Raw genomic sequence first — 27334 nt, forward strand, 5'->3', positions numbered from 1 at the left:
ATTGGGAAGACGGGAATTGCGAGAGTTGGAGACGCCCCAAATTCCGCAGAGCTCAGTAAGTCCCTCTTGGAAAGGCCCCACCCAAAGGTCTATCCCGAGGGGGTGGGGCCTGGGAATCTGTATTTCAGTAGCTTCCCAGGTGATTCAGACGTTCAGTCAGGTTTGAGACCCAAGGACTCTTTCCAGCCCTCTTGTTCTCTAATCCACTTCTCAACTTCCTTCTGGCCCCAGCGATTACCAGTTCCCGCAACAAACGGAGCCGAGGGAAGAGGGGAGCCAAGACGCCACCAAGGCCAGCCGGGCCCACCCGGTTCCCGGCCTCCCGCAGCCTCCCGGCTCCCGGGCGCCAGCCGCCAGGTTACATAACGGGCCCGGCGGCGCGCTCTCGCGAGATTTCCACCGCCCCCTCCTCACTCCACGTCAGAGGGAAGCGGGCGGAGCGGCCAACATGGCGGAACGCAGGCGACATAAGAAGCGGATCCAGGTAGTAAAGCCGAACCCTGGGGTAGGGGGCTTCAGGGCACTCGGAAGAGGAGGAAGCAGGGAAAGGCCCCTGGAAGGGCGAGCGAAACCGAGGGCGAGGCGGGGCGGGGTTCGGCCGCGAGGCCCCGGCCGCGGGCTGCGTCGTTGCGAGGGGCCTGAGGGGGGGCGGTGCTGGCCGAGGCGGAGACCGAGGCGGAGGTGCTGGGGCAGCGGCGGAAGGCCGGAGGCGCCGGGCTCGGAAGCCGCCGCGGAGGCGCGGCCGCCAGCCCGGGATTCCCGTGGCAGCTCCGGCCGGGGCCTCGGCTGGGGGGTGAGCCTCCTCCCGGGCGCAGACGGCGACCTCCCCGGGCTCCTCTCTCCCTTCTCCACCCCATCCCGTCGCCCTAACGATCCCGAAATTAAGGCCATGATAATTAGGGTAGAAGGAGGCGGAGGGCTGACCTAAGGCAGCCCGTTCTTTGTGCGCAGATAGCAGGACCGCAGGAGGGGGAGTAATCTGGCTTTGGTCAGCTGGCCCGGGGGCCCAGGCGGAGATCTGTCTGGCCAGATGTTCAGCTGCGTGCACTCTCCTTTCTCTTCGGTGTTATTAACTTCATAGTCCACTTGGAGCTTCTGCACCGTGTAAACACTGCCCTGTTGGTACTGCGACGAGGCCGGTCGCGCCCAGAAACCTTTCGTATGCTAGTGTGTCATCCTCATAACCTACATAACATCCCTCCCTCATCCCACATGCATGTCATCTGTGCATTTCTGCCCTACAATTTTCCCTGTTGTTCTTGCTCTGTGCCAGCAGGATTAAATACGTGGAACATCTTAGACTCGAGATGTTTATTAGTCCGTACTCATCAGCTCGTGTGCCTAGAAACCTTCCTATGTCATAAATTGATCACATGTTGTAAATTGTTAATATACTAATCACAAATTGTTACACTCCTCCTTGTCTTTCTGTTTCTTACTATTTCTTTGCTTAGAATGACTTATCTAATGTATGCCTCCATTAAAAAAATTATCACTTAAATTGGCTTACACCACAGGTGATTTTTGCTGTGCAAGTTAAAATTCCCCTGGAAACTTTGAAGTACTAGAAAAAAAGATGCCAGTGATCAGTAAATTTGGAATTTACTGGGAACTGGGGAGAAATAAGAAAGTAGTTGCGAACAGAGTTCAGGAGGGGATCAGAAAGAGACAAATTCCCCCAAATTCAGACAGGTCATAAAACCAGGGCTTAAGGTTATTATGGAAGAAGTTTCTAATAGTACTGTTCCTAGTCTTTCAAAATTTTAATGTTACAAGCACGAATATATAGTACTTTTAATAGAATTTGTATTGACATTACTGGTCAAATTATACTTACTGTACTCTCTATATTTGGGCGTACAGTACATTTTATGCCCCTTAGTATACAGTTTTTACAATTTCAGCTGTTCTTTAATGTTGTTGTAAAGGTGATCCTAATTCATTTTTTGAATTGCTGCTCTTACTTCGTTTGTGACCTTGTATTAAACAGAAAGGTAGATTAAGAAACTATATAGTGGTGGTAGTGGCTGGGAGCTAAAATTTGAGCCAGACTCTGCCTGTTTGTACCCATTTTACTAATTATTTGCTGTGTAACTTTGGGCAAGTTACTTAACTTTTTACCTCAATTTCCAAATCTGTAAGAAGGGATATTTACCTCAAAAAAAAAAAAAAAAAAGAAAAAGAAAAAGAAAGAAAGAAACCACATAGGGTTGTAAGGTTGTTTTGAAAAATAGGTGAGTCAATGACTTGTTAAAAAAGGTTGCAAAAGTTATTAAGAGTGCTTGGCATGTGACTCCTTTCTTTTCCCCCTCGCCCAAGGGTGAAGGATTTTGGATGGTTTGTTTGGGTTTTTGTTAAGCACTCTAAAATGCTGAAGATTAACAGCTATCTATTCAGTAAATAAACTGTTAGGTTGTGAGTTCCATAAAGTATAGCTGTTTACTTATTGTTTATTTGAGGATCAGATAAATATGTGAGGATCTATTGTTAAAAATCAACCTGGCATACTGCTAAATGAAATCAGGTCAATTATACCTCAATGAAAAGAAAATAAATAACATTTTTCCCATCCTTGAAGTTATTTATGTGGTTGTGCTAAAATGTTGTGGAGATCTTGGGAGTGCTACTTGGGCTACTATTATGCAGTCTTAACAAATTTATAAAACTATACAGTATCTTATAAAATTCCTTGTTCCCCCCCAAATCAGACACTATAATATTGACATCACTTTAGACAAAAAGATCAAATGTAATGACAAAGTTCAGAGTTTAAGTTACAGAAAAGATTCTGTTGTAAGACTTTTGGGCAAAAAAGTCTGTAAAATCAGCGGAGTTTCCTGTTGTTTATTACTTGATGTTTCATGTTTAGAAAAGATTTTTATGTTTAATAGATTCAAGTGACCTCAAATTGTAATTTGTGGGAAATGGTTGATACAAACAAGTTAAAGGGTTTAAAAAAGTAGCTGATTCATTTGCTTTTTCTAGTGTAGCATAACTTCAGATTCTGGTATCCCATCAAAGTTGGAAGCAAGAGGATTATTTCATCACATTTCCTTCTTGGACTCACTTTACCCGTCACTGAAACGCAGGAGTGAGCTATGTGTTCATTGACGTTATGTTGGGAAATTTTAATGATTGAGATTCTCAAATGAGAGTGATCTCAGTCCAAATTAATGAAACACTTGAAAATAAATAACTTTTAAGTTATTTAAGAAATGCAATTATGCAAGTTTTTAAGAACATATAGTAAGTGCTTATAGGTTAACGAAGTGCTTACTAGAAAGGTTGATTTAGAATCCTGGTATCATGAAAGTTTTGAATTGAAAAGGATTTTCAAATAGTAGGGTTTGTTTGGAATCCTTTTCCACAAATGCTGTTCTTATGTAAAAGCAGGGTGGTGGGCTGAAAGCTCTTCCCGGCAGTACCCCACTGCCATCATCCCCATGTCCATGGTCCTTTAAGCTACTTCTAGGACCTAGATCTAAAAGTATTACCACGTGTAAAACTTACTGATCTAAACCATCACCCTCATTTTACAGAGAAGCTGAGGTTCAGTGAGGTTATGTGACTTGACCCAGGGTCACTCATCAAGATAGTAACACCAGATTTAGTTCAAATCTTCTAATTCCCAGTTGAATGTTGTTTCCACTTCACCATTGATAAAATAAAAACAAATTGTTTGAAATACTTTAATCCTGAAATCTTTATATTAAATCGTATAACAAAAAGACTTAACGTGACTTGTCCCTACTAAAGAGAGAATCATGCCATTTAGTATTCTGCTTATGTATAAAGTCTCCAGTTGAGTTTTGGAACATTTAATTGGCTTACTAATTCTTAGAGCTTTTATAACCTGCATCTCAGTTAATTTTGTTGCACCCAGCTATCTCCCTGGCAGTAAAACCCTGACATATCATGGGCCTACATGCTTAATTTCAGAAAAGTGAAAAAAAGAGAAAGTTTGTGACTATACAAGTCTGACTCTCTGGGATATTTTGAGGAAAAGAGAAGGAACCCAGGAAGCCACTCCTAAGTCTGAAAACTCCCCCCAGAGGCTTACTGGAGGGCTTAGAATAGGAGTGGAGCAGGATGGTATTACAGACCGGCACCGTCAGAGTCAAGATACAGGGACTCTTGTACAGCTTTATTAGTCACGTGCTGTGACTTTAAGCTAATAATTTATCTCAGGTCCCCTCCAGCTTTCAGATTTTATTCAGCTAACCTATTTACATTTTCACAAATATTTTATACTGCTTCTATGAAGATACAAATTCACAATTTGTAGAGCTTTTTCTTTTTTGCTCAGTTCACTCAGCAAATCAGCTAAAGTTATTTCTATTGAATATAGCAATTTTTGAAAATTCTTCTAAATCAGAAATTCTGTAAGATTGTCCACGGCTTACTCTTTTTTTTTTTTTTAAGAATAGCTGCTTTTTTTTTTTTTTTTTAGTATGCTTTTTGGTGAGGAAGATTGGCTCTGAGCTAACATCTGTTGCCAGTCTTCCTCCTTTTTTCTTTTTTTCCCTCCCCAAAGCCACAGTACATAGTTGCATATCTTAGTTGTAGGTCATTCTAGGTCTTCTATGTGGGATGCCACCAAAGCATGGCTTGATGAGCGGTGTGTAGATCCACACCCAGGATCCGAACAGGCAAACCCCAGGCCGCTGAAGTGGAGCGTGTGAACTTAACCACTTAGGGTGCCAGCCTCCAGACTCTTGATCTAATATTTTTTTGCAGAAGAGCATCTTAAGTACTGGCTAAAATAGTACATAGTTATAAGTGGTAACATGTTTCATTATAGTATTTGAGTGTTGATGTATTCTAAAGTAAAAATAGTATTTGTTAAATAATTTAAAAAGAGTGTCCTAACCAAACTTTCAATTTATGTAATTCTGGATTGTCAGTTTTGGCAGCCACCATCTTGGTATTTGGGTGCAAAGATGGCTGTCCAGCCTTAAAACTTATTGCCTCTTCGATTCCTCATTTGAAGACGTTTGAGTTCATTCATTGAGCTATAGAGTTCTCTGAGGGTTGAGGAGCTGATTTCTCTTTATTAGTGTGTGATGCTGTTCCCAAAAGGCCTTCTCATTTTGTTAGAAGTTTTCTAGAAAAGTTATGAAAATATTCTGAAGATTTGTTCACATCAAAAGGGAACAAAGAGGGGAGGTCCTAAAGTCTAATGTATAAACAGGAAGAGAGAGACTTTGATGCTCTGTGGAGGCTGCAGCAGGGGAGCAGAGAGAGTGGAGACTGCGGGGCGGGATCTTCTGTACAGCCAGCTTCCTGTGGGTGTTGGTGCCTCCATAGCAATCTTTCTTTCTGGCTTCACAGCCCCAGCAGATGGCACAAAGTCTATACTTTTCATTAAAGACAGTCTACAATATGGATAACTTATATGTGGTATAATGAAAATTTCATAATATTTCACAAAGGAAAATAGAAACTTTTTACGCATTTGAACTTCAAGAAGTAGCAAGGAAGGTATCAATTCTGTTAGACCAATATCTTGAAAGAATTCACTACTTTTCTAGTCACAAGTTCCAGAGAAGTTACTGATAGTTTAAGAAAGTATCACTGGATACGTAATTGTGTGTCTAGTTGGAGAAATTAGCCAAGTCCGTGTTTTCTGGGCCTATTCTGTTCCTTGTTGCTTAGTACTGCCTTTATCAAGGAGGGAAAAGGAATGGAAATAGATTCCTTGAGTCTGTTTTGCATTTGTGCAGAAGAGTTTGGTGAACTTGAAGCTTCTGTTAAAATGAGGTCTTAAAATGTTGTGGATTCCTGTAGTATCAGATCCTCTATTTCTTGTGTATCCTGATATCATATTTTACATGTGATGCCTCCACCAACAATCAGGAGATTAGTACATTTGTGCATGTGTTTAGTAAATGGTTTAATTGAGTGTTAGTATGAGTGTAGATTGTCATGCCTAAAGTTGATATGATTGTTTTTTCCCCAGAATCACCTTCCTTCCAAATTTCTGTTATTGAAAACTATCCTTTCAGTTGATCAAATTAGAAATCTGACATCTTTTACTCAGCCATTTCATTCATCCTTTGTCATTGAGTCCTATCTCTTCTACATTTGCAGTGTTTCAAATAGGCACAGTTCCTTCCCATCCCTAGTCCAGTAGCACATCACATCTTACTTGAATACTAAACTAATTTCCCTGCCTTGTGCATTTTTTTCCCAATTGATTCCATGCACAGGCTCCAAAATAACGTGTCTAAGTCATTTTTTCTAATCATGGTCTTCTTCTATTCAAAAACTACTGATAATCTTTCTGGTACTTACAGGGTGAAGTTGAAATTTTTCAGACTGCTTTGAAGACGTTTTAGCCCTATTCTGCTTCTACGTGCTTAACCTCACAATGCTTCCCAGCTTGTCTCTGCTGGAGCCAAATTGTGTGCTCATTCTCAGCCACAGTGTTTATGCTGTTCGTTCAGCTTACCCCATACTTGTCAATTTTTCAAAATCCAGCTGCCTCTTCCAGGAGGTCTTGTATAGCTGTTCTCATCCACACTGATAACCCCACTCCTTTGTGTACTCCTAAAATATTTTTTCTACCGCTCATTTTGGAAAATAACAGTTGTTGTTTTGGATAATTATAACGAAGTCTAGGTATCAGGCCTTACAAATTTTTGGTATTAACTGTAGCGCTGAAAGATATTATAGGGTAGACACTCAGTAAGTATTTGAATGTTTTATGTTTATTCACTCTTCGCTGCCAAAATCATTTTTAATCAAACATAATCCAGTAATACATTATCAGTTAATTAGATAACTCTTTAAATTGACAACAGATGTATCAAATGAGGGAAAAAATTGAGCATATATGAATGTGATTATAAAATAGAATTGGTTTCTATAACCAATTATGGTATCTCATTATTTTCAACTATTGATAGTATTACTTTTTTAGCTATACCACAAATACATAGGATATTAGTTACTAGTAGATGAGGCTCCTAGAAATGTAGCTAAATACTATCCTTTAACATATTTATAGTAACATATATGTTAATATATTTTAGTGTGATTTCAAAAATTGAAATGTAGAATTTTCACCTTTTAGTGTATCAAAGTATATTTTGTGGCTGGGCCTCAAATTAAATCATTATGAACCTTGTAGATGTTAGTGAACTTGGAGTGTTAGATTTTGAATGTGAAATTTTTTAAGATTCTATTTTTCTATGATACATATTTTTATATATAAAACGAAAGGTTTTCTATTCATATAAATATTTGGTTTTTACTGTAGTCTTCAGTTGGATTGAATGATTTAGGCTTTTAATTTTTATTGCCACAAATAATAACCCACAAATGGGGTAGTAGCAGAGTGTAGGAATCATACACAGTTAACTGGGCTACTGGAAGTAGAGAAGTTGGGAAATGCAAAGGAGGAAATATGAGAAGAAGCTGCCAGGTGACTCAACAACCAAAGCACAGGCTTCCACTTCATTCAACAAATTACTCCTTTTCAGGATAAAATTAAAGCTGAAACCCTGGTTTGTTAATTGTTCCTTATTGTCATCAAAGGTAACTAAATTCAGATTTGTATGAAATTTTGGAGAAAACCGACATAAAGACAGATGATTTAGGTAGATTATTTTTTCTAGTTTGTGCTATTAGAATGTCTTGCCTGGAGCATAACTGTCTTTAGCATTAATTGTTCTCAGCATCCTAGATTCTTGGCAGATAATTCTTTACTGTTATTTGGCACTTTGTTTAAGAAACAGCCTTTCCTGAAATCATTCACATTTAGATTACGTATAGCTGGAAATACATTGCGTGAGTGGTCTATGTATTGTGCTTAAACATGTAATTAAAGACAGTACTTTTGTTTCAATAGCTTATAGCAATAAGACAACTTCTAAAAGCATATATATAAGATGTGTACAAGTGTGGATTGTCTTCATTTTCTTCAGTATGTGGGTGGGGAGAATGAGTACACAGGAGGAATTGTCAAAAGTAGTAGTTCAGAAGGTAAGGAAATAAGAGGAAGATGGGGAATGATGAACAATGAAGAGAAAGATTTAAAAAACTGGAGAAAGGAATGGAAGAAAGAAAACAGGGAAGGCTTAAAGCAGCCTTTCCAAAACCCTCTGTCTGTGCACTTCCGTTAAGCAGTTCTTCAAATGATTGTAATTTATCTGTGTGTTGCATTTTTATTTTTGCTTTACCTCTACTAAGGAAGAAAAGAAGAAAGACAAGGTGAGAAAGGAGTCCTAGACAGTATTTGGGATCTGCAACCACAAGGGGAAAGGGAAGGGAATACAAATCTTCAGCATCTCAGATAGTAGTTCTTACGGCTGCTTCCCTGGGACAGATAGCTGACTATCTTTGGTTAATCTGAGAACTCCTGTTGTGGTCTGTTGCCCACTGTTCAGTGTACATAGCTTTGGCTGCTGTTTAACATTCGTTTATGGCACCTGTTTCTACTTAGTTGGATGTTTGGGCACTCCCTATTGGCAACCTCTTAATCTTTTAAATTATTGCTTTGTGGCATATAAAAGGAGACCAGGCAAGAAGGAAGGTGAACTAGTACAAAGTAGTTACCATGCTGGAAAAACAGCTCAAAATAATGCCTTTTCGCTAGGGCTAAGAGAGACAGGTGTGGGCCCTATCCACTTGTATTTGAAAAACATGTAATTAAAAAAAATCTCCGTTCTTTCTTCTGTATACATGACCCAGTCTGCTCTAGAGAAAGCTTGAAAGAAAGGCCTATATTCCACTTGAAAAGATTTGCAGAACAGATCTGTAAATTCAGTGCACAAATTTCTCAAGTAGATGATTACGTTCAATTACTATTCTTACTTTGCAGGAAGTTGGCGAACCATCTAAAGAAGAGAAGGCTGTAGCTAAATATCTTCGATTCAACTGTCCAACGAAGTCCACCAATATGATGGGTCACCGGGTTGATTATTTTATTGGTAGGATTATATCAGTTTAATTATATTAGTGTACATATCTTATGAAGATACCTAAACTTGAGATGTGTAGACGTTTTAAAAAAAGTCTTTCCAGTGTGATTGGTGAAGCTGGGTGATGGGCGTATGGCAGTTGGTTATCCTATTCGTTTCTTTTGTGATTGAAAATGTCAATAATAAAAAGCTCAAAATGCTTTGTGAAAATATTTATTGGAAATTTTTAAAATAGGATTTCTTTTCAGTATGAATACTACCTTTTGTTCAGGTAGTACATGTACTTAAAGATAATCTTTTTGTAAAACTCTAGAGTAGAATTCAGTGTGAAACAAGTCTGTTGGAACCAACTTAGGAGCTTTGGTTCTTCACATAATCCAAACAACCTCATCATAAGGTAATGTCATCTGTAACTTAGCCCCATGGCTTAAAAATAGTGGTTGAGTTTACCTGTCTCATCAATTGAGATTGCATTGCCATTATAGAGAAGAAATTCCTTATCTTCTCTTCTTTAGTGCTGTGATTAATGATTTTGATATTCATTACAAGTTTAGAAAAATAGACATGCTGTTCTCTTCAAACCTAATATATTTAGCTTCTTCTCCTGACACCAGTAGATTGTTCACAGAGCTTATTCCTCAGTAGGTTACAGTAAAACTTGATGACAGAATTTCTGTTATTGTGGGAGAGGAAGATTTTTGTTTTGTTTATTATATATTTAATTGTGCTTATATTGGTAAGAGTGATATTTACATTTATTTTGAATTTTTTTGTTTAGAACATTTTCCCATTAATTTACCTTGCTTTAGTTAATATTTTTGAATGCCATTTATTTCCCTGCGTTACTTTAAAATTTTGAGGAACTGTTTATCACGATCATATCAGACTAAATTTTCTTTTGAACTTAGTTTTAGTTTCTGATGCCAGAATGTTGAACTTTGCTTTATAAAATATAATTCAGATAGACATAAATTCTCATGTATACTAAATTTAAAATAATAAATTTCTTCTTTAGCTTCAAAAGCAGTGGATTGCCTTTTGGATTCAAAGTGGGCAAAGGCCAAGAAAGGAGAGGAAGCTTTATTTACAACACGGGAGTCTGTGGTTGACTACTGTAACAGGTAGTGTTTGTTTCTTAGTGAAGGATAACATAAATAGTAATTTAAGAATATTCTCCTTAGTCCTGAAGCTCCTTACCCGTGTTCATAATTAAATGTAGTGATATTACAACACAGCTCAAACATAGCTTTTACACACAACCTGGATTTCTTCAGTACCTTGGAATGCTTTTATTTGGTGTTAGACTGTCATATTTTTATGATTTTTATTCTGTTACATTTGTACATTTGCCAGGCCGACTGAACTGAAAGATCAGCAATGAAAATCATATACCAATGCCTACAGTGAACAAAAAGTTTCTTTCTTTTCTGGAGCAGACAGTTAGGGAGTCTCTTCCAAAACTTTGGCGGGGATTCCTAATGGACCTCTTGTCCTTGGCGTGGGGTTTTTTTTTAGAGCCTACATGCTGAGCCATTGGCCATGTACCCTTTCCTATTTTGTTTAGTGATTGGTAATGGATTCCTTGTAAAATCAAGGCAGCTGCAACCTCTGCCTTTTCTTGATTCCAAGATGAAGTATAGACAGTTCAGTAACATAGCCATGTTTTTCATAGTAGGCACTTCTCCTTTGGGAAAAACTTTTGATGATGAGTGATGTATGAAAAGCACTTTGCTCTTGGAAAGAAGTATGCTGGTTTTTCTTTCCACTTTTTTCCCTTGGCTTACTTACTACTTAAATAATTAAGCATATTTATTAAGATGTTAATAAACCAGATTTTGTTTTTGTGACACTAAAGTTTATAATCAGTGGGGATTTGACATTTTAAATTATTTTATGTTTGGTTGAGTGGTACAGATAACATTTACTAATGTATTCTTTAATGCCGTTAAAAGTATCAGCCACATGAGACCCCTCTAAAAACCACTCTTTCACAACCTGATTTCTGAAACTGTGAAGTTAAAAATTATCAAATATTTCTTAAAATTCTTAATTGCCGAAAACTGGAGACACTGATGGCCCTTTCAGAAACAATGAAAAGTTCATTGGTGGGGCAGGGATGAGCTAACAGTGGTACAGTAGGTCTTTTCCTTTACAGCCATTTGTGTATTTAGAACTCGAAGGTGCAAATTTCCCTGCCTGCCTGAAAGTAGATTTTTTTTTTTTTAATATATATGGTTTAAAAATTGAGAGATGTGATAAATGCAAAAACAGGGAGGTTAGGTAACTTACCCAAGGTCACACAGCTAGTAAGTAGCAGAGCCAGAATTCTACATCCCACAGTCGGGCTCCGTAGTCCATGCTTGTAACTGCTGCATTATACTCTCTCCTCAAACAAAATGATGATGCATTTAATGAAGCAAAAATTAAGATGAAGGATTCACCTGTCAATACTATTTGAATATTAAATCTCTGAGCCCAAACCTCTGAGGAGAGCAGCCAGAATTAGTCCACATTTCTTGGCCTCTTAGGAGTCTTGATACCTTGTTATATGAAAAGCCCGAGATACCTAAGTACAGTGTGTCCTAGAGATGCACTCACTTGTCATTGAATATGTTATTCCATTCATGCCAGGTTGTTTGTGTCCTTTCTGCACTAAAGCAGAGAAGCATAACTACCTGAATTCTTCAGAGCCACTTGTATTAGAACCATAGAGGCCTCGTGGTGGCCAGCCCTTAGGAGTTCCTGCCTGACTACAGACAAAACCACAAAGGCACACTGGTCTAGTCTTATTGTCTGAAGCTGCGAAGTGGGCTTGAGGGAGTCTGAGGAAAAACAAAAGAAAACAGGAAAGTGTAGGGTGATACACAGAACAATCTTTTCTAATAATGCTCGATGCTTCTTTATGGCCTATTTCAAGTATGAACTCTTCAACCTTTAATCTAGCAGCATCCTAACTCTCCATATAACTTTGCATTTCCAATCCCCTAGTCCAGTAATGTCCTTCTCATTCATTTAGCACACTCATTCTCTCTCTGGTCTTTGATCATAACCTGCCACTTTTCCCAAATCGTTCTCCCTCTACCCTGCCTTCCTCTCAAAATAAATATCCCTTCAGTTTCATCTCTACCGTGTAGTCTTGTGTAGTCTTCCTCGGGTCCTCCAGCCCACATTAATCTTTGTATCTAAGTTTCTACAGAATTTATAAAGTTAGTATCATACAGTTTAGCCTTTAACTATTTTAGAATTGTTGCATATATGTTACTTTTTTTCTTGCCAGCTAAATCTGAAGGCAATTGTAGGACTGTTTTATACTTTATTGTCACTCCACAGCAATTAGCACAATGTGGGCATTTAATAAAATGTCACCATTGCCGCATAGGTGAAAGTCCTAAACACACCTGACATTGAATGTTTGTTAAACCTGAAAAAAAATTAAGAGATGAGGAAAAATATAAGCAATTTAATAACTTTTTACAGCTGCTTTTAATCCATTTGTTTATTCAACAAATATATATCAAATATCTATTATATGCCAGGCCACAGGAATACAGAGATGACTATTGTCTTGGTCTTTACCTCCAAAGTGCATATTCTGGTCTGTTAGAGATCCTGGCAAGGGGCACAGAACATAGTGAGACAGGGAAGTATGAGTAGTTCTGTGAAAATGTCAGCTTTGTCTGAGTGATTTGTACCGTCTGATGTGTTTAAAGCTAAATAAATGGAGGCACTGATTTCATGACGATAGTAAATGCCATCTTGCTTTTCGAAGCATGGAGTGAGGTGAATCAGACATTCTCTAAAGACCCATCAAGGAACTAAGTCAGTGATTCTACTTATTACTGAATAGACTGATGCTATAATATCATGATTAGGAAACCAAATGTGTTTGCATGTGCGTATTCCATAACTATTAATGAAATCCAGGGTTTTACTGTAGCAATAATAATGACTAACACTGAGTACTTATATGCCGGGCACCAAGCTGAACAGTCTACATACTTCTCATTTAGTCCTAGAAACCCCTATGAGATAGATACCCCATTTGATAAATAAACTAAAATTAAGTAACTTACCCAAAATCACACAGCTAGTTAAGTGGTAGAGGTGGTACTTGAACTCATCTACCTGAACATGAACTTTTCAACACTAATTTGATTGGTTGATAGTCTACTTTTCTTTCGTGGGGGTGGGACAGCTGTGCAGGAAGGGTGCAGAAGTGAACATTCCTGCTGGTTCTCTGCCCTTTGGTGTCTACTCATCAAGGGAAAGATTTTTTTCTCCTGAAATTCTGTGTTTTTGTTTTTTTTTTATTATTTATTTCTTTACTAAGAACAATTTTTTCCCACTAAAGTAAATTTGAGAAAACTTTGAAAATGATACAGGAGAAAATCAGTTACACTACTTTACCATTTGAGAATGTATACTCAGGTATCTACATTGTACACATGTACTCTGAATGTATTGAGATCTGTAATTTGAACTGTGATATAAAATACTGGTTTTCAGTTAACATACAATATGTAGGAAGGATGTATTCTTGTTTTCATATTAATGAATGTTCCAGGTAATAAATGTTTCTGATAGAAAATCTGGAAATAACATAAGTGCAAAAAAGAAAAATTGAGACTATGTTCATTATAAATTTTTGTAAGACATGAGGAAGTAGAGAAAAATTAAAAATCCTCCTTCATGTTTAAATACCCACCACTACTACTCTTAAATTTCACTTTCCACTCATAAGTAGTTAATTATATTCTGAACTGGTAGAAGCCTGAATGAGGAGACCTAGACTTAGCTTCGTGGAGATGTTCGTGGAGTGGACCTGATTGGGCATAAGAAAGAAACCCAGCCAGGCAGGGAAAAACGTAGGTGCTACAGAGGGCACAACGCAATGACCAGAAATAAGTGGTCTTTGGGCAGAAAGGAGGCATCTAGTTAACAAGTGGTATGATGTGCTGGAGCAGGCTCCAGTGGAAATAGAAAGGTGGATAGTCACCATTAACAGGCACAGATGGTGGCAGAGAGGCCTAGCTTCTAACTTATGTTTTGGTAGTTGTACCTCATCAAGGCAGGAATGAAGGAACAAATCAGGAACTCTGCAACTGGAATGTAAGATTTGAAAAGATGGCTTTTAAATGGCAAAGGTAAAGGCAACTGAGTTTCTTGAGTAGGATTATAAGGTTAGAAAGGTTAGAAGGAACTGCCACCAAGGTTGACTTAGAGTCAGAGCTGAGCGTCTAAACTCATCAGGTAAAGAAATGAATAACATAGGGCTCTCTCTTAAGTAGTTTACAGTCTAGTGAAGGGGGCAAACAGACATAACATAAATAGTCTATTAAGTTAGAAGGTAAATGCTATGGCTAGGATAACAGGAAACAGGAGGGAGGATGGGGGATGGGTTTATCATTTTAAACAGGGTAGCCTGAGTTGGGAAGGTAGCATTTGAGGGAAGGCTTGAAGGAATCGAAGGAGTGAGCCAAAAGGACGTGCTTGTTTGGGGGAAGAGCATTCCAGACAAAAGGAACAGCCAATGTAAAAGGCCTGAGGTAGGAATGTTAAAACAAAAAACAAAGAAACTGCTGAATAGAGGGAAGAACAATGTATTGAGAGAAATTAGTGAAACAAGGAATACACAGTGTTGTTTCACCAAGTATACTTTACAGTTTTTTATTTGATACAGTGAGAGTTGTTTTCAGAGTCCAGAAATCTCACCTTGGTATATTTAGTTATTCATTACTTAATTCAAGATTTTTTAGTATAGTGGCCCGCTAAATTGTGAAGTACATGGAGAGAAAAAAATAACCTTGAGAAAGACAACACAATTTGGATCAGTCAAATTATGAAGACATTTTTAATCTAACATTTCTTAAACTGTTATATTTAATTTCTTCTTTCTTATGTCTGCTTTTGAATTTGAGATTTAACATTAAATAAAGCAGAGCTTGATTTATTGTTAAATGAATCTAGAGAAAAGCTTCGTAAGGGTAATTCCAAACATATAATCTCTTATATCTAAATTGTGTAGTTAAAAAATGAAAATTAGGTTGACAACTTTTATATAATCAAATTGTACAATTTTTTTGATTAGAGGTGGGGTTGACTATTTTTTTATGGGCTTACTACTTATACTTTCTCTTGTGGCTTGCCAACGCTGTCTTCCTTTGCTCATTTTATTTGGGTTTGGATATTTTTGCTTTTTAGTCTGTGTCTGGGTAATTGATAGGGAATGTAATGCCATACCTTTTTTCCCAAAGGCTTTTAAAGAAGCAGTTTTTTCACCGGGCACTGAAAGTAATGAAAATGAAGTATGATAAAGACATAAAAAAAGAAAAAGAGAAAGGAAAAGCTGAAAGTGGAAAAGAAGAAGATAAAAAGAGCAAGAAAGAAAATCCAAAGGATGAAAAGACGAAAAAGGAAAAAGAAAAAAAAAAAGATGGTGAAAAGGAAGAATCCAAAAAGGTGATTTCAACTAAAATTAAGTAAAAAGCAAAAATCATTATGTTCACATGATCACTACTGGCATATGAACACTTTTGAAATATTATGCAACAACCACTGAAGATAACCATATTAGGGTTTTTATAAATACCATAGTTGAGAATACCATAGCTGAGAATTTTGATTTCTGTGTCTCAAATAGTGAAATTATTTTGACTATTTGAATGTCTTCCTGCTTTTTGCTTGTTTGTAAATGTTTTTTTCTTCTATTCACCTTGTATTTTGACAGGAGGAAACTCCAGGAACTCCCAAAAAGAAGGAAACTAAGAAAAAATTCAAGCTTGAGCCACATGATGATCAAGTTTTTCTGGATGGAAATGAGGTGAGAGTATCTTGCTTATAAGTAGTAATCCGGTTTTCTATAGGAGTTTTCAGAATTATCTTTGATGGCTTCACTAAGAAAAGAAGTAATTTAGATAAATCTAACTATATAGATATAAAATCTACTTTTTAAAAATCAATAATTTCTCTGAATTTAGATTTATAAAAAATTTATTAAAAACCAGTCAGACTTAGGTTCAACTGTCTGAGTGACAGGAAAGCTGAAATCACAGTGGCTTAAAACAGAATAGATACTTGTTTCTCTTCATCAGTGAATCTGAGTGGAAGCAGTACAGATACGGCAGCCCCATGATGGATCTGAGCTCTTCCTCCTGTGTGAGGCAGTTAGTACAGGTTACCTCAGGGTCCAAAATGACTGCCAGCCTTACATCTGCATCCAAAGGAGGAAAGGATAATGATGGATATGCCTCCTATTTGAGGACACCTTGGAAGTTGGCAATTTCATTTTTGCTTGGATTCTGTTGGCCAGAACCTAGTCATGTGTAAAGTCTTAGAAATGTGCTTTTTAAACTGGGTTGTCATCTGCCCAGCTAAAATGCAGGGTTTCCATTACTGTCAAAAAAGAAAGAGCAGACTGGTTGATGAGGGACACCGACTGGTTTCTGCCTCTTATGGTCAGACATACTATTTTAGGGGCCTGAAATTTTCAACATTACATGACACATTACTTAAGGAAATCATTTTTATTTCTTTTATAATGAGAAATTTGTGTGGTGTTAGCTTTCCATGAAGACTGTTTAATTTAGTCATTTAACCAATATCAAAACAGTAGTTGTGTACTGGCTATTTAATTGTGAATTTCAAGACATATCTCTTCTTGCTATACCTAATACAAAAGTAGTATATATAAAGTAGTGGTTCCTAGAGCTATGAGTTTGTAATTTTGGGAAAGCTTTTCAGAAAACATGTGCTTTAGGCTCATTCTAGACAAACTTGCGTGAGACATTCTAGGGTGGAATCCAGGGAGAGAGAGAGAGAGAGAGAGAGAGAGAGGGAGGTGTGTGTGTGTGTGTGTGTTAACGTCCCAGGGTGATTCTGTTGTGAACCCCTGGTTAAGAACCACTGCAATAGAGGACCACAGGTCTTTCCTAACGTGAAAGCTCAAGTACCTTCAATGAAACGTCAGGCATCAGCTAGCTATATGCCAGGACATTTTTATAGGTGCTGGGAATAGCATGTCAAATAAGGTAAAATCCTCTTCTTGGAAGCTCTTGTAGTCTAGCAAAGATACAAGCTTTTAAACATGTTACTGTATTATAGTGTGGTAAGTGTTATGGTGGGAGAACACCACTTAGGAATAATTAGTTTAATCAGGAGAGGATAAGGAGAGTCTGAAGACCCGGAACACTTCAGCCTTAAAGGATGACTGGCAGATTACCAGGTGCGCCTGGGGGACTTATAGGTCTTTTAGGTGAAGAAAGCAGCCTGAGCAAAAGTGTGGGTACTTGCATTCCTAAAAAGACTAGATTTTATTCTATAGAAAGCAGCGTGCTTTCAAAGGTGGGAAATGTCTTTAAAAACTTGTCTTTTTAGAATGCCTAACTGGCAGAAGTGATGTCTGTGGATCTGATTTCCAGGGGAAATGTGCAGAGTTAAAAAAGAGGAATGAAATCCCCAGGGTTAGAAACAGAATGAAATCAAAAAGATAGTAACAGAGAGTTCTGGTCAAAACAGAACCAGAAAATGGAGGAGTACTGTTATTTATAGAAACTAAGAGATAAAACTAGGAGTTTTACGGACGATGATTGAGCAGGGTTCTGCTTGTTCTGAATGAAGTAAATATCTGTTGTATACAGTAAATTAAGCTTTAACGCAGTGATTCCCAGCTTCTGGGTGGCATCCTGCATGGGGGAGTAGGCCATGAAGTTACTGCAGGGGCTCATAAAATCTTTGTTGACTAATCCTGATCTTTAATAGTGCTTCTTTGCATCTCATCAGTAGGAGAGGACAGAATGCAGTTGAGAGCTGCTGAAGCTGTAACGGTCTGGCTGGAATCTCTCTTAACTGTGCTCTTACCCCAGACTGGTTCTACTCATGCCAGTGTACATGATCATGTTAGGGACAAAAAGGTTGTACAATCGCTGGTTTTTAGGTTGAATAAGTAATGATTTGCACATATGAACAAATTGTTAAGTGCTTGTAAGTACATAAAATTTACTTAAGTGCATTACAGAATTTATAGTTTTTAAAATTATTTTCTAACTGAATGGATACCAAAAGAAACACTGCTAGTAAAGAAAAGTCTTTGAAATTTGTTTACCTTAGAAAGTGGTTCTTATATGTTAAGAAGTTGGAAGTGCCTGTTGCAGAGGATCTAAAATCTAAAATTAAGCTTAACTTTCTAATGTGACCTTAGAACTTTAAGCACTGGGGTTTCTTGATTCTTCTAGGTATTTGTGTGGATCTATGACCCAGTTCACTTCAAAACATTTGTCATGGGATTAATTCTTGGTAAGTACAATGTCTAAAATTTAGAAAGGAAAATAAAAATGCAAAAGCCATAAAGAAAAATATTTAACATAAAGTAATTACTTAAATAAGGTATACTTTAGATAAAGTCAGAACATGTATGATAAACTGAGGGAAATATTTGCAACACATTAAAGCAGAGATCTTTAAGAGATTAACAGCCTGGTAGAAAAATGGTAAAAGCAGCTCACAGATAAAGAAATACAGCCATCAATAATTGTGAATGATACTTAATCACACTCATAATAAATACTAATTAAAAGAACAGTGATTGAAAGGATTACAAAGTATGAGAGTGCTTAATCTTAGTGAAGGCCCAACACTTAGGAAAAATACACACTCTCCAGCAACTGATGGTATTTTCATTGTTTCAGTTTTTATGGAGAGCAGTTTGGCAATACCTTTCAAATTTTAAATATGTACACACGGACCCTCCTCTTCTACTTCTAGGAATTTATCCCATGGCTGTTCTTTTGTGTTTTTTGAGATTTTATTTTTCCTTTTTCTCCCCAAAGCTCCCCAGTACATAGTTGCATATTTTTAGTTGTGGGTCCTTCTAGTTGTGGCATGTGGGACGCCGCCCCAGCATGGCCTGATGATCGGTGCCATGTCCATGCCCAGAATCCGAGCCGGTGAAACCCTGGACTGCCGAAGCAAGTGCACGAACTTAACCACTCGGCCACGGGGCCGCTCCCCCAATGGCTGTTCTTAATACAGGTGTACAAAGTGTCTATTCAAAACTGTGCGTTGACATGTCATCTAGTCTAATCCAGATCCCTCAGACTATAGTTAGGAGGATAATTAGCAAATATCTTTCAAATTTTAAATGCCTATAGTTTTTGACCGAACAATTACAGTTGGGGATTTATCTTATGCTGTAGTGCACAGTTGCACAAGTGTATACTACATTGGTATGTGTTGCACTATTGCCTATAATAGGAAAAAACTGGAAATAATTCAAGTCCCTCAATAGAATGGTAAGTAAATTACAGTACTACACACTAGAATACCATGCAGCTTTTAAAGAATTAGGTAGGACGTACTGATGGAAAGATAGCTAGAATAGATTAAATGAAAAAAAGTTGTAAAAGAGTAAGAATAGTATAAGCTTATTTCTGTAAGAAAAAGAATTCTGGGTGGCTAGTTTGAATTATATATAGGCAGTCTCTGGGAGTACAAATAAGAAACATAATAGTAATTACCCTCTGGCAAGTGAACCAAGAATTAGGTGAAGACTTCACCTGTTGGTTTGTTTTTTGTTTTTTTTGACCGTGAGTATCTGTTATTCCTCTAAGTTCAGGGTAGTGGGTGTGAGGGAGGAAGAGAGAATGATTTAACAAGTAGAAAAAAATAGATAGCAGTTAAATAAACAAGCTTGATTAATATGATATCATAGGATCTCATTCAAAATAACTCTTAAGAATTGAAACTCAATTAAATCCAACCGATATAGCTAATAGCTATTGATCGCTTACTATCTACTAATCACTTTGCTAAATATGTTACATGCATTATTTCATTTCATCCTCACAACAGTCTAAAAACCATAAGGACAGTCACATATTAAATATGTGTTTAATAACTTGCCCAGGGTTACATAGCTTATAAATGATAGAGCAAGACTTTGAATCCTGATCTCCCTTGCTCTAAAAGCCTAATAACCAGGCTTCTAATTTCTTCTCATTACTCCATGTGGTCCCACTATGCTTAGAAAAAAACTGGAGGTGCTTGTATACAGTTTCCCTAAATACCAAAGAACCATCTCCATCGGAATCACCAGGTGAGCTTTTTGAATCTGCAGATGTCAGAGCTCCACTCCACAGTGGGATCTTTGGAATCATTTTTTGGTTAGCTTTGTTGTTTGGTTGTTGTTTCTGTAAGCTCCCCTATTCAGTAGACAAGTACCTTATATTCAAAAAGTAAGGTAGGCATTGCTTGAAAACAGCAGCAGTTGATCATTTAAGGAGCTAACAATTTCACATTTTTAGACAGCACTTTTTTCTAATCATGTGTGATTCATAATAGAAAAATCCTAACCTGATTTAAGAACAGTAGTAAAATGTTAGGTTGAACTACGTGAAGTGGCTGGTAATTGACCACTTTTTACCTATAAAAATGACAATTTTAGGGGCTGGCCCTGTGGCCGAGTGGTTAAGTTCGTGTGCTCCGCTGCAGGCAGCCCAGTGTTTCGTTGGTTTGAATCCTGGGCACAGACATGGCACTGCTCATCAAACCACGCTGAGGCAGCGTCCCACATGCCACAACTAGAAGGACCCACAACGAAGAATATACAACTATGTACTGGGGGGCTTTGGGGAGAAAAAGGAAGAAATAAAATCTTTAAAAAAAAAATGACAATTTTATATGAGATGTTTCAGCTTTCCCTCTAGGAACATGTTCACTGATATTGCAACCAGGCCGTTTAACTTTTAATCTAAAAGTTACCCATGTCACCGTGTCGTTTCTTGTTCTAGTGATTGCAGTGATAGCAGCCACGCTCTTCCCTCTCTGGCCAGCGGAAATGAGAGTGGGGGTTTACTACCTGAGTGTGGGCGCAGGCTGCTTTGTAGCCAGCATTCTTCTCCTTGCTGTTGGTAAGTAGTGGTGTTAGTGAAACTGACCTCACGAAGGTAGATATGAGCAGTTCAGACTATAATCTGGAGCTTCAAGTAAAGCTTAATAGCAAAATTAGGCAAATGAAGAAGTACGTGGACCTAATTTTGGGTCATATCCCAAAACTGACTCAGGCTTGAAGTAGTATATGTGCTTGATTAGATTTAGCCTATTTTGAAGAAAAAGGATTTAATGTGTCTTAACTCTGCACGTACATACGCTTTAAAGTTTAGCTACTACAAGGACTTTAGTATTTTTATAGAGGTTAATCATTTATTAAACGTAATACTTTCAGGGAAATATTTTTATATTTTGAATTAAGGCAAATGAAACTTGTATTAAATATTTAAATTCTATGTATATATTCACTGAATGATTCTAGACACTTGATTTGCCATTTTGAGGAAAATCAGTTTGCACCCATGTACCAGAATAAATTCTAAATGCATCAGCAAATTTTAAAATGTTTTAAAAAAGGAAACAAGAAAGTGTAAGTAATGTTTTTTACATTTCTGGATGATTGGGGTCTTTCATAGCTGAAAATAAGAGTATAAAAATGATTAATAAATATATGAAAAATGCTCATCACTACTAATCAAACAATAAAATTAAGATAATGAGGTATTTTTGGCTATTAGGAAGATTTTTTTTTAAATGGGAATACTCAATGCCAGGTAGGGTTTAACTGGAAGAAAATGCACCTAAATATAAATGGTGGTGATAGTAATAAATAATTTTAATGTTCTTTATATTTGTCTGTATTTTATATAGTGAGCATATTACTTACCATTAAAAAAAGCAAATATTATTTTACTTAAAATCTTAATCTTTGAAGATTTTCCCATATAGGGTGGGCAGGTCTAATTTAATGTTTCACTTTGGGAAAGAAATAGAAATTTTTTTCAGCTTATCTAAAGCTATCTAGTGATTTTTAAACTTATCTTTATTCCTTGATCCATCTATAGAGTTTATGTTGGTATATGTTACTAAGTTCTGATTATTTTCCCCAAGTGACAAATCAGCTTTTCTACCAAGACATATAGGAGTACTTCTGTATAAAAAGAAAAACCAACACACGTTAGTGACCTAATATCTGTGGTTAGAGTATATAATTTGGCCAAGATTATCTGAACCAGGGGAATGTTACTCTGAGGTTCCATGATACAGAATAGATTCTTACATTTAAAAAACATTACTCTTGTAGCCCTAAGCAATTTCCCTCTGGACATCAAGGTGCCCTGAGTTGGTGCCACCATCCATAGACCTTAGGAACTCATCTACTATTTTCATTCACTTCGCCATATTCATGGGCCTCCTTTTTTCTCTGTCATGTCTGACTGTGTGAAGCCTTCTCCACCCCCTTTCATTTTTCCCTTCCTCTAGCTTAGTCACCTGGGAAAGTCCCCTTATCTTTTATTTAAACCAATATTCACAATAATTTACGGTTATTATATTGTTTTGCTCCTTAAAATACTGTTTGTTCAGTAGTGTTTTCTGTAATTTTTCATTTTAAATATACTTTCAAATAGTTTTGACCTGTAGCCCATTTAAAATTGGTATTTCTTTTGTATTATCCTATGAAGTATTTTATATTGGTCAAAATTAAATTTGGTGCTACTTTGAATATGTATTGTTAATGTTGCCATTTAAAATAAGACCTTGGCAATGAGGCACTTTAGTATAGGAATAGTATGACAGGACATGTCATGGTGGTTTTCCCATCATTCTTCCCCTTTTGCCTCTATAAAATATGTTAGAATTCTGCCATGCTCAATTTGTATATGTTGAGAATTTAGATTTTATTTGTGCCATTTCTGTATTGTTTTTCCTTGGATTTGAGGCAAGATTTCATATTGTGAACTGTCTTAACAGCCCTGTGAGTCTGTCTTAACATCATAATTCTATTTGGAGAAAAACATATGCAGCCTCCTTAAAAGATGTTCATTATTTCTTTTTATCAGTGGAATTTATTCTTAAATCATAATTTCAAACATATTTGCCTTTTCTGTTTGTACCACAAAAGATAGCAGTGTGCACAGAGTCTTTCAGAATATTTATATTCTTTTGTGAAAATAGAAATCACTACTTCATGAAAGTTAAGTCAGGTATACCATTTCCTTTATTTATCCAAAAAGAATAATGGAGGAAGCATAGATGAGCTTTCTTCACGTGATACAGTTGTCTGTAGGGAACACAAAACCAAAACCCTGTCAGAATTGATTAGGCCATAACATTCACATAATCGTCACGACCTTTTTTTAAAAAAAAAGATCACTCAGCTCTATATAATTGGCAAATTAAGAGAAAACTCTATGAAATCTTGGGGTTTGTGTTTGTGACAACTCATTACTATAAACTTTAAAATTCTCCAATTCTTCCATTATCTAACCGCAGTTTTGTCATATATTGCTCCAAGAGAGTTACCTCAAACCCTATTTGTTTAAGCAATCCAGCTTTCATTAGCATTGTATTGTTTCCTAATATTGGGAGAGAGCTGGTCCTTAAATAAACAAATTACATAATTACTTAATTAACAAAATTGTAACGTTGAGAAAAATGTTCTCTGATTCCTCAGAAGTGTTTTTACTTAGAAGCCTTATCCTCCAGCCAGGGTATCCACATGCCTTGGGCCCAGATACATTGAGGGACCCACAGAAATGTTTTCATTTTCATTTCTTTTAAAATCAGAAGTAATAATACATACACATGTATATAATAATGAACCTATGCAGCATTATATTTATATTTATAGAAATATGGTTGTAAAAAGTATAATTTTAATATTTTTTATAGAGTAATTGCCTTAGAGAAAAGTGCCTAGGGTCTAGGAAAGTCATGGGGCAGCCCTGTGTTTTCTTTTTTAAAGGTTTCCTAAGATATTCTTCATCCCTTACTCGCATTTATTTCCTTTCATTTACTGTGGTCTCATGCATACTTAAACATCCAACTCACATCTGTTTTTATTGACCTATAACATAGCAAAGTGCCTATGTATATCCATGAAACAGCATCCAGATGAAAAAAAACAGAAGTAATTTTTCGAGTGGCATTGTACCATTTTGCCCTCAAGGTCAGAGCAGAATGCCCTGCACCTAGAATACTGTGACAGCTGCTAAACTAGTTAGGATTTAATTATTCATATTTAAGGTGCATGTAAAGTGCAAATAATAAAATTCTGAGTCTTCTCCTAGTTTTTTATTAACAGATATTCCCTGCTGTCTAAATTGGTGTTTGAATGATTCAATTAGAGAAATTTTTCTCCCACAGCTCGTTGCATTCTGTTTCTCATCATTTGGCTCATAACTGGAGGAAGGCACCACTTTTGGTTCTTGCCAAATCTGACTGCTGACGTGGGCTTCATTGACTCCTTCAGACCTCTGTACACACATGAATATAAAGGACCAAAAGCAGACTTAAAGAAAGATGAGAAATCTGAAACCAAAAAGCAGCAGAAGTCCGACAGTGAGGAAAAGTCAGACAGTGAGAAGAAGGAAGATGAGGAGGGAAAAGCAGGACCAGGAAGTCAGGGCACAGAAGGCTCGGGTGGAGAACGGCACTCAGACACAGACAGCGACAGGAGGGAAGACGACCGGTCCCAGCACAGTAGCGGAAATGGGAATGATTTTGAAATGATCACAAAAGAGGAACTGGAACAGCAGACAGATGGGGATTGTGAAGAGGAGGAAGAAGACGATAATGATGGAGAAACAACTCAATCTTCACATGAAAAATCATAATCTGACTAATTTGGGGACTAAGTGCAAGAGGTTGGATTTTCTATGTTGGCTGATCATCATAATGTACACTTGACATTTGTGGCATTCTTTCAGTTCATTTGCTGAAATGTATTTGATATCCAAGCAATTATATTCAGTCCTTCATTTCATAGAATACTACTGTTGGTACATCTAAAGCCATTTATAAGTTTTATCTACTTGATAATTTTACAGTAAGTAGGTCTCATTCATTTTGATAGTTATCAAAGATGTACTTTCCACAATGAAATTTAGATTAATGGCATTTTTGATAGTTGTATGGCTTTTTACTGTTAGACTAATCAAAATAAGTAAAAGGGATAAAAAAGAAACACCAACATTTCAGATTATGCATAGTTACGTAGCCATTTTACAGTTTCTTTAAGATGAAACACTTAAACCCGTTGTTCTGGATAGTTAAGCTTTTGTTGATTATAAAATTATACCAGGAAATTTCTAAGATTCTGAGTTAGCAGGGTTCAAAAGCATTTTGTGGAAACAAGCCAACTAGTAATGATGCAGCAACATTTTTAGTTTAGCTACACATTTTCCTTTCCAACTTAGGAAATCCAAACTGATTTGTACGTCTCATTCATAGACACATGGTCATCTCAGCAGAGAAGGCAAACAGCGTTGGCTGGAAGGTGATGGCTCTTCTCCCTTCTTCCCATCTCCTTGTCGTAAAGTAAAATGTATTCTGTACATAATTTACAAATAAACATTTTATTTTAATTGTTACTTATTATTTAGACATTTTCTCAACACATAAATTTGTAAAATTAAGACCATTTAAGGGTATGTTTTTAGAGAAATGGAAGTTCCAATAACCCAGAGAACATCTGTGATCTTTTACAGCAGCTTCAGTTTTGTGCCAACATTCCATGTATTTGAATATGAGTTAAAACGATCCTTATTAAATAAGAGCAGACCTAAAGTAACTGTTTGTACGCCTTAATGTTCATTTTGACTTATCGTAAATCTCTACATTCAGAAATGGGGTACTGTATTATCAGACCAGGAGGCACAGCTATGAAAGATAATTTACTGTTCTAAAATACCAATTTAAAATAAAGAACATAAAAGAAAACATAAGAGAACCATTGGACTCTAATTGCTTTGAACTAGTTTTGCAGTTTGATTTTATATCTTGCATACTTTAGTTACAAATCTTTTGGAAAAATCTTGTGTTTACTTATGAATATATCATTCCTTGGAGTTATACTCTTATAAGCTGATAATATTAAATTATTTTCCTTCGGTCACAGTGAGAGCATTCTGCTTCGTAGTTGAAATACGTGGTGCGTGTAGGTCTTTATCTTTTTTTAGGCTGTTTCCCATCTAAGTGTTTGACTAAAGGTGTTAAATTTTTCTAATTGTGAAGAAATACAATTTCTGTATACTGACACATTTTATTAAACATGGCTTGATTGCTTCTTTACAGTTTTCCTTGTAAGTGGACAGAAATGTGGCTATTTGATGTTAATGCAGCTCTATCAAGGCTGCCGTCAGTCATTTAAAAAGTTTTCTCCTGGCAGATGTTTATTGATTTAAGTGCCTGGGTGTTTCCTCTTGCATTTTCAGAGCTCTCCTGCTTTATTTCCACGGTAAGGGCATGCGTAATTATAGCTTCTGAGCTTCTTAATCACCAGTAGCATTAATACCTGTTTTGGGTTTTGATAATGGTACCAAAAGTGTTTTTCAGAAATAAAAATGACTTAACTTTTACTCCTATGATAATACCCAGGCACTCAATATTTAATCCTGAAGCTCTCTATAATACGTGTACTATGTCTAGTCCTAAAGACCTTTGGAGCATGGCAAGAAAGTCGGCTTTTTATTGATGTTTGTGAATTCTTACAGAATGTTAGTACAAATTTTTATAAATATTTGGTGGTCCCTGGGGGAAAATGTTATTCTTACTATGGTTAGAAAGTGAGTTAGAAATTTCAGCTCGGTGTCTTCTACTATTCAAGGTTGTGTACTTTAAACAAATAGAAAAGTCAAAAGCTGCCACTATTCTGGCCCTCAGAAGAATCAATGGCTGTCTTTTTGGCTAACGTTAAATTAAATACTCTTACGCCAGAGCTTGGAGAATTGTTTCCATTAGTCAATGGAATGGTGACTTTTTTTAAAAGAAACTTCAGGTTTGCTATGCTACCGTAAGTAGAAGCATGAAGCTTTTGGATAATGTAGGATTTATTGTGGAATGGGTATAAAGTGGCCTAACTAAGTAGGATTGAATTAACCAGCTGAGTCCACATAATAAGAATAATGCATATGTGATTGTTCTTAAAGTGAATGTATTAAATTGTTTTTCCTTTTCCCTCCCATTAATTTCTTTAATTTTCAAACTATATGGCCTTCTAGACAACTTTAAAATAATTTGAATTTAGTACATACTATTCAGAAAGTAATAAATTTCAATATGTCACATTGAAATTATGCAGTGGTGATGGTTTTAATGTTTTCTTCTCTTTCTAGTTTTACATTATGAGTACCAATTAGCTGCTGATTACAGAAAAATCATCTTGTATCTTTTATAAATTGACTTTGCTTGTTTGAATCTTTATTAGGAACTGGAAAACAGCAAGTACAGTTGATTGTCGTTATTCATGGTGGTAGGGCTCTATAAAGTCACCACCAACACGCAATTAATGAGTACTGAATCATTGCTCCGAGGGGAAATACAGGGCTGATCTCTGAGCCTCTGGTCCATTTTCGACAACCAGTCAA

General features: G+C 36.7%; 1 protein-coding gene across 1 annotated transcript; it reads left to right on the plus strand.

Annotated features, from left to right (window-relative positions):
* Positions 1-27040, plus strand: SEC62 (SEC62 homolog, preprotein translocation factor). The gene is made up of 9 exons (XM_023623287.2): positions 1-55; positions 232-484; positions 8825-8933; positions 9940-10045; positions 15179-15383; positions 15652-15744; positions 18155-18215; positions 20708-20827; positions 24114-27040. Exons 2-9 carry the CDS (start codon positions 449-451, stop codon positions 24581-24583), a joined length of 1200 nt encoding a protein of 399 aa, XP_023479055.1. The 5' UTR covers positions 1-55; positions 232-448; the 3' UTR covers positions 24584-27040.
* The last annotated feature ends 294 nt before the right edge of the window (positions 27041-27334 follow it).

Source organism: Equus caballus, chromosome 19, assembly GCF_041296265.1.
Source record: "Equus caballus isolate H_3958 breed thoroughbred chromosome 19, TB-T2T, whole genome shotgun sequence".
NCBI classification, from domain to species: Eukaryota; Metazoa; Chordata; class Mammalia; order Perissodactyla; family Equidae; genus Equus; species Equus caballus.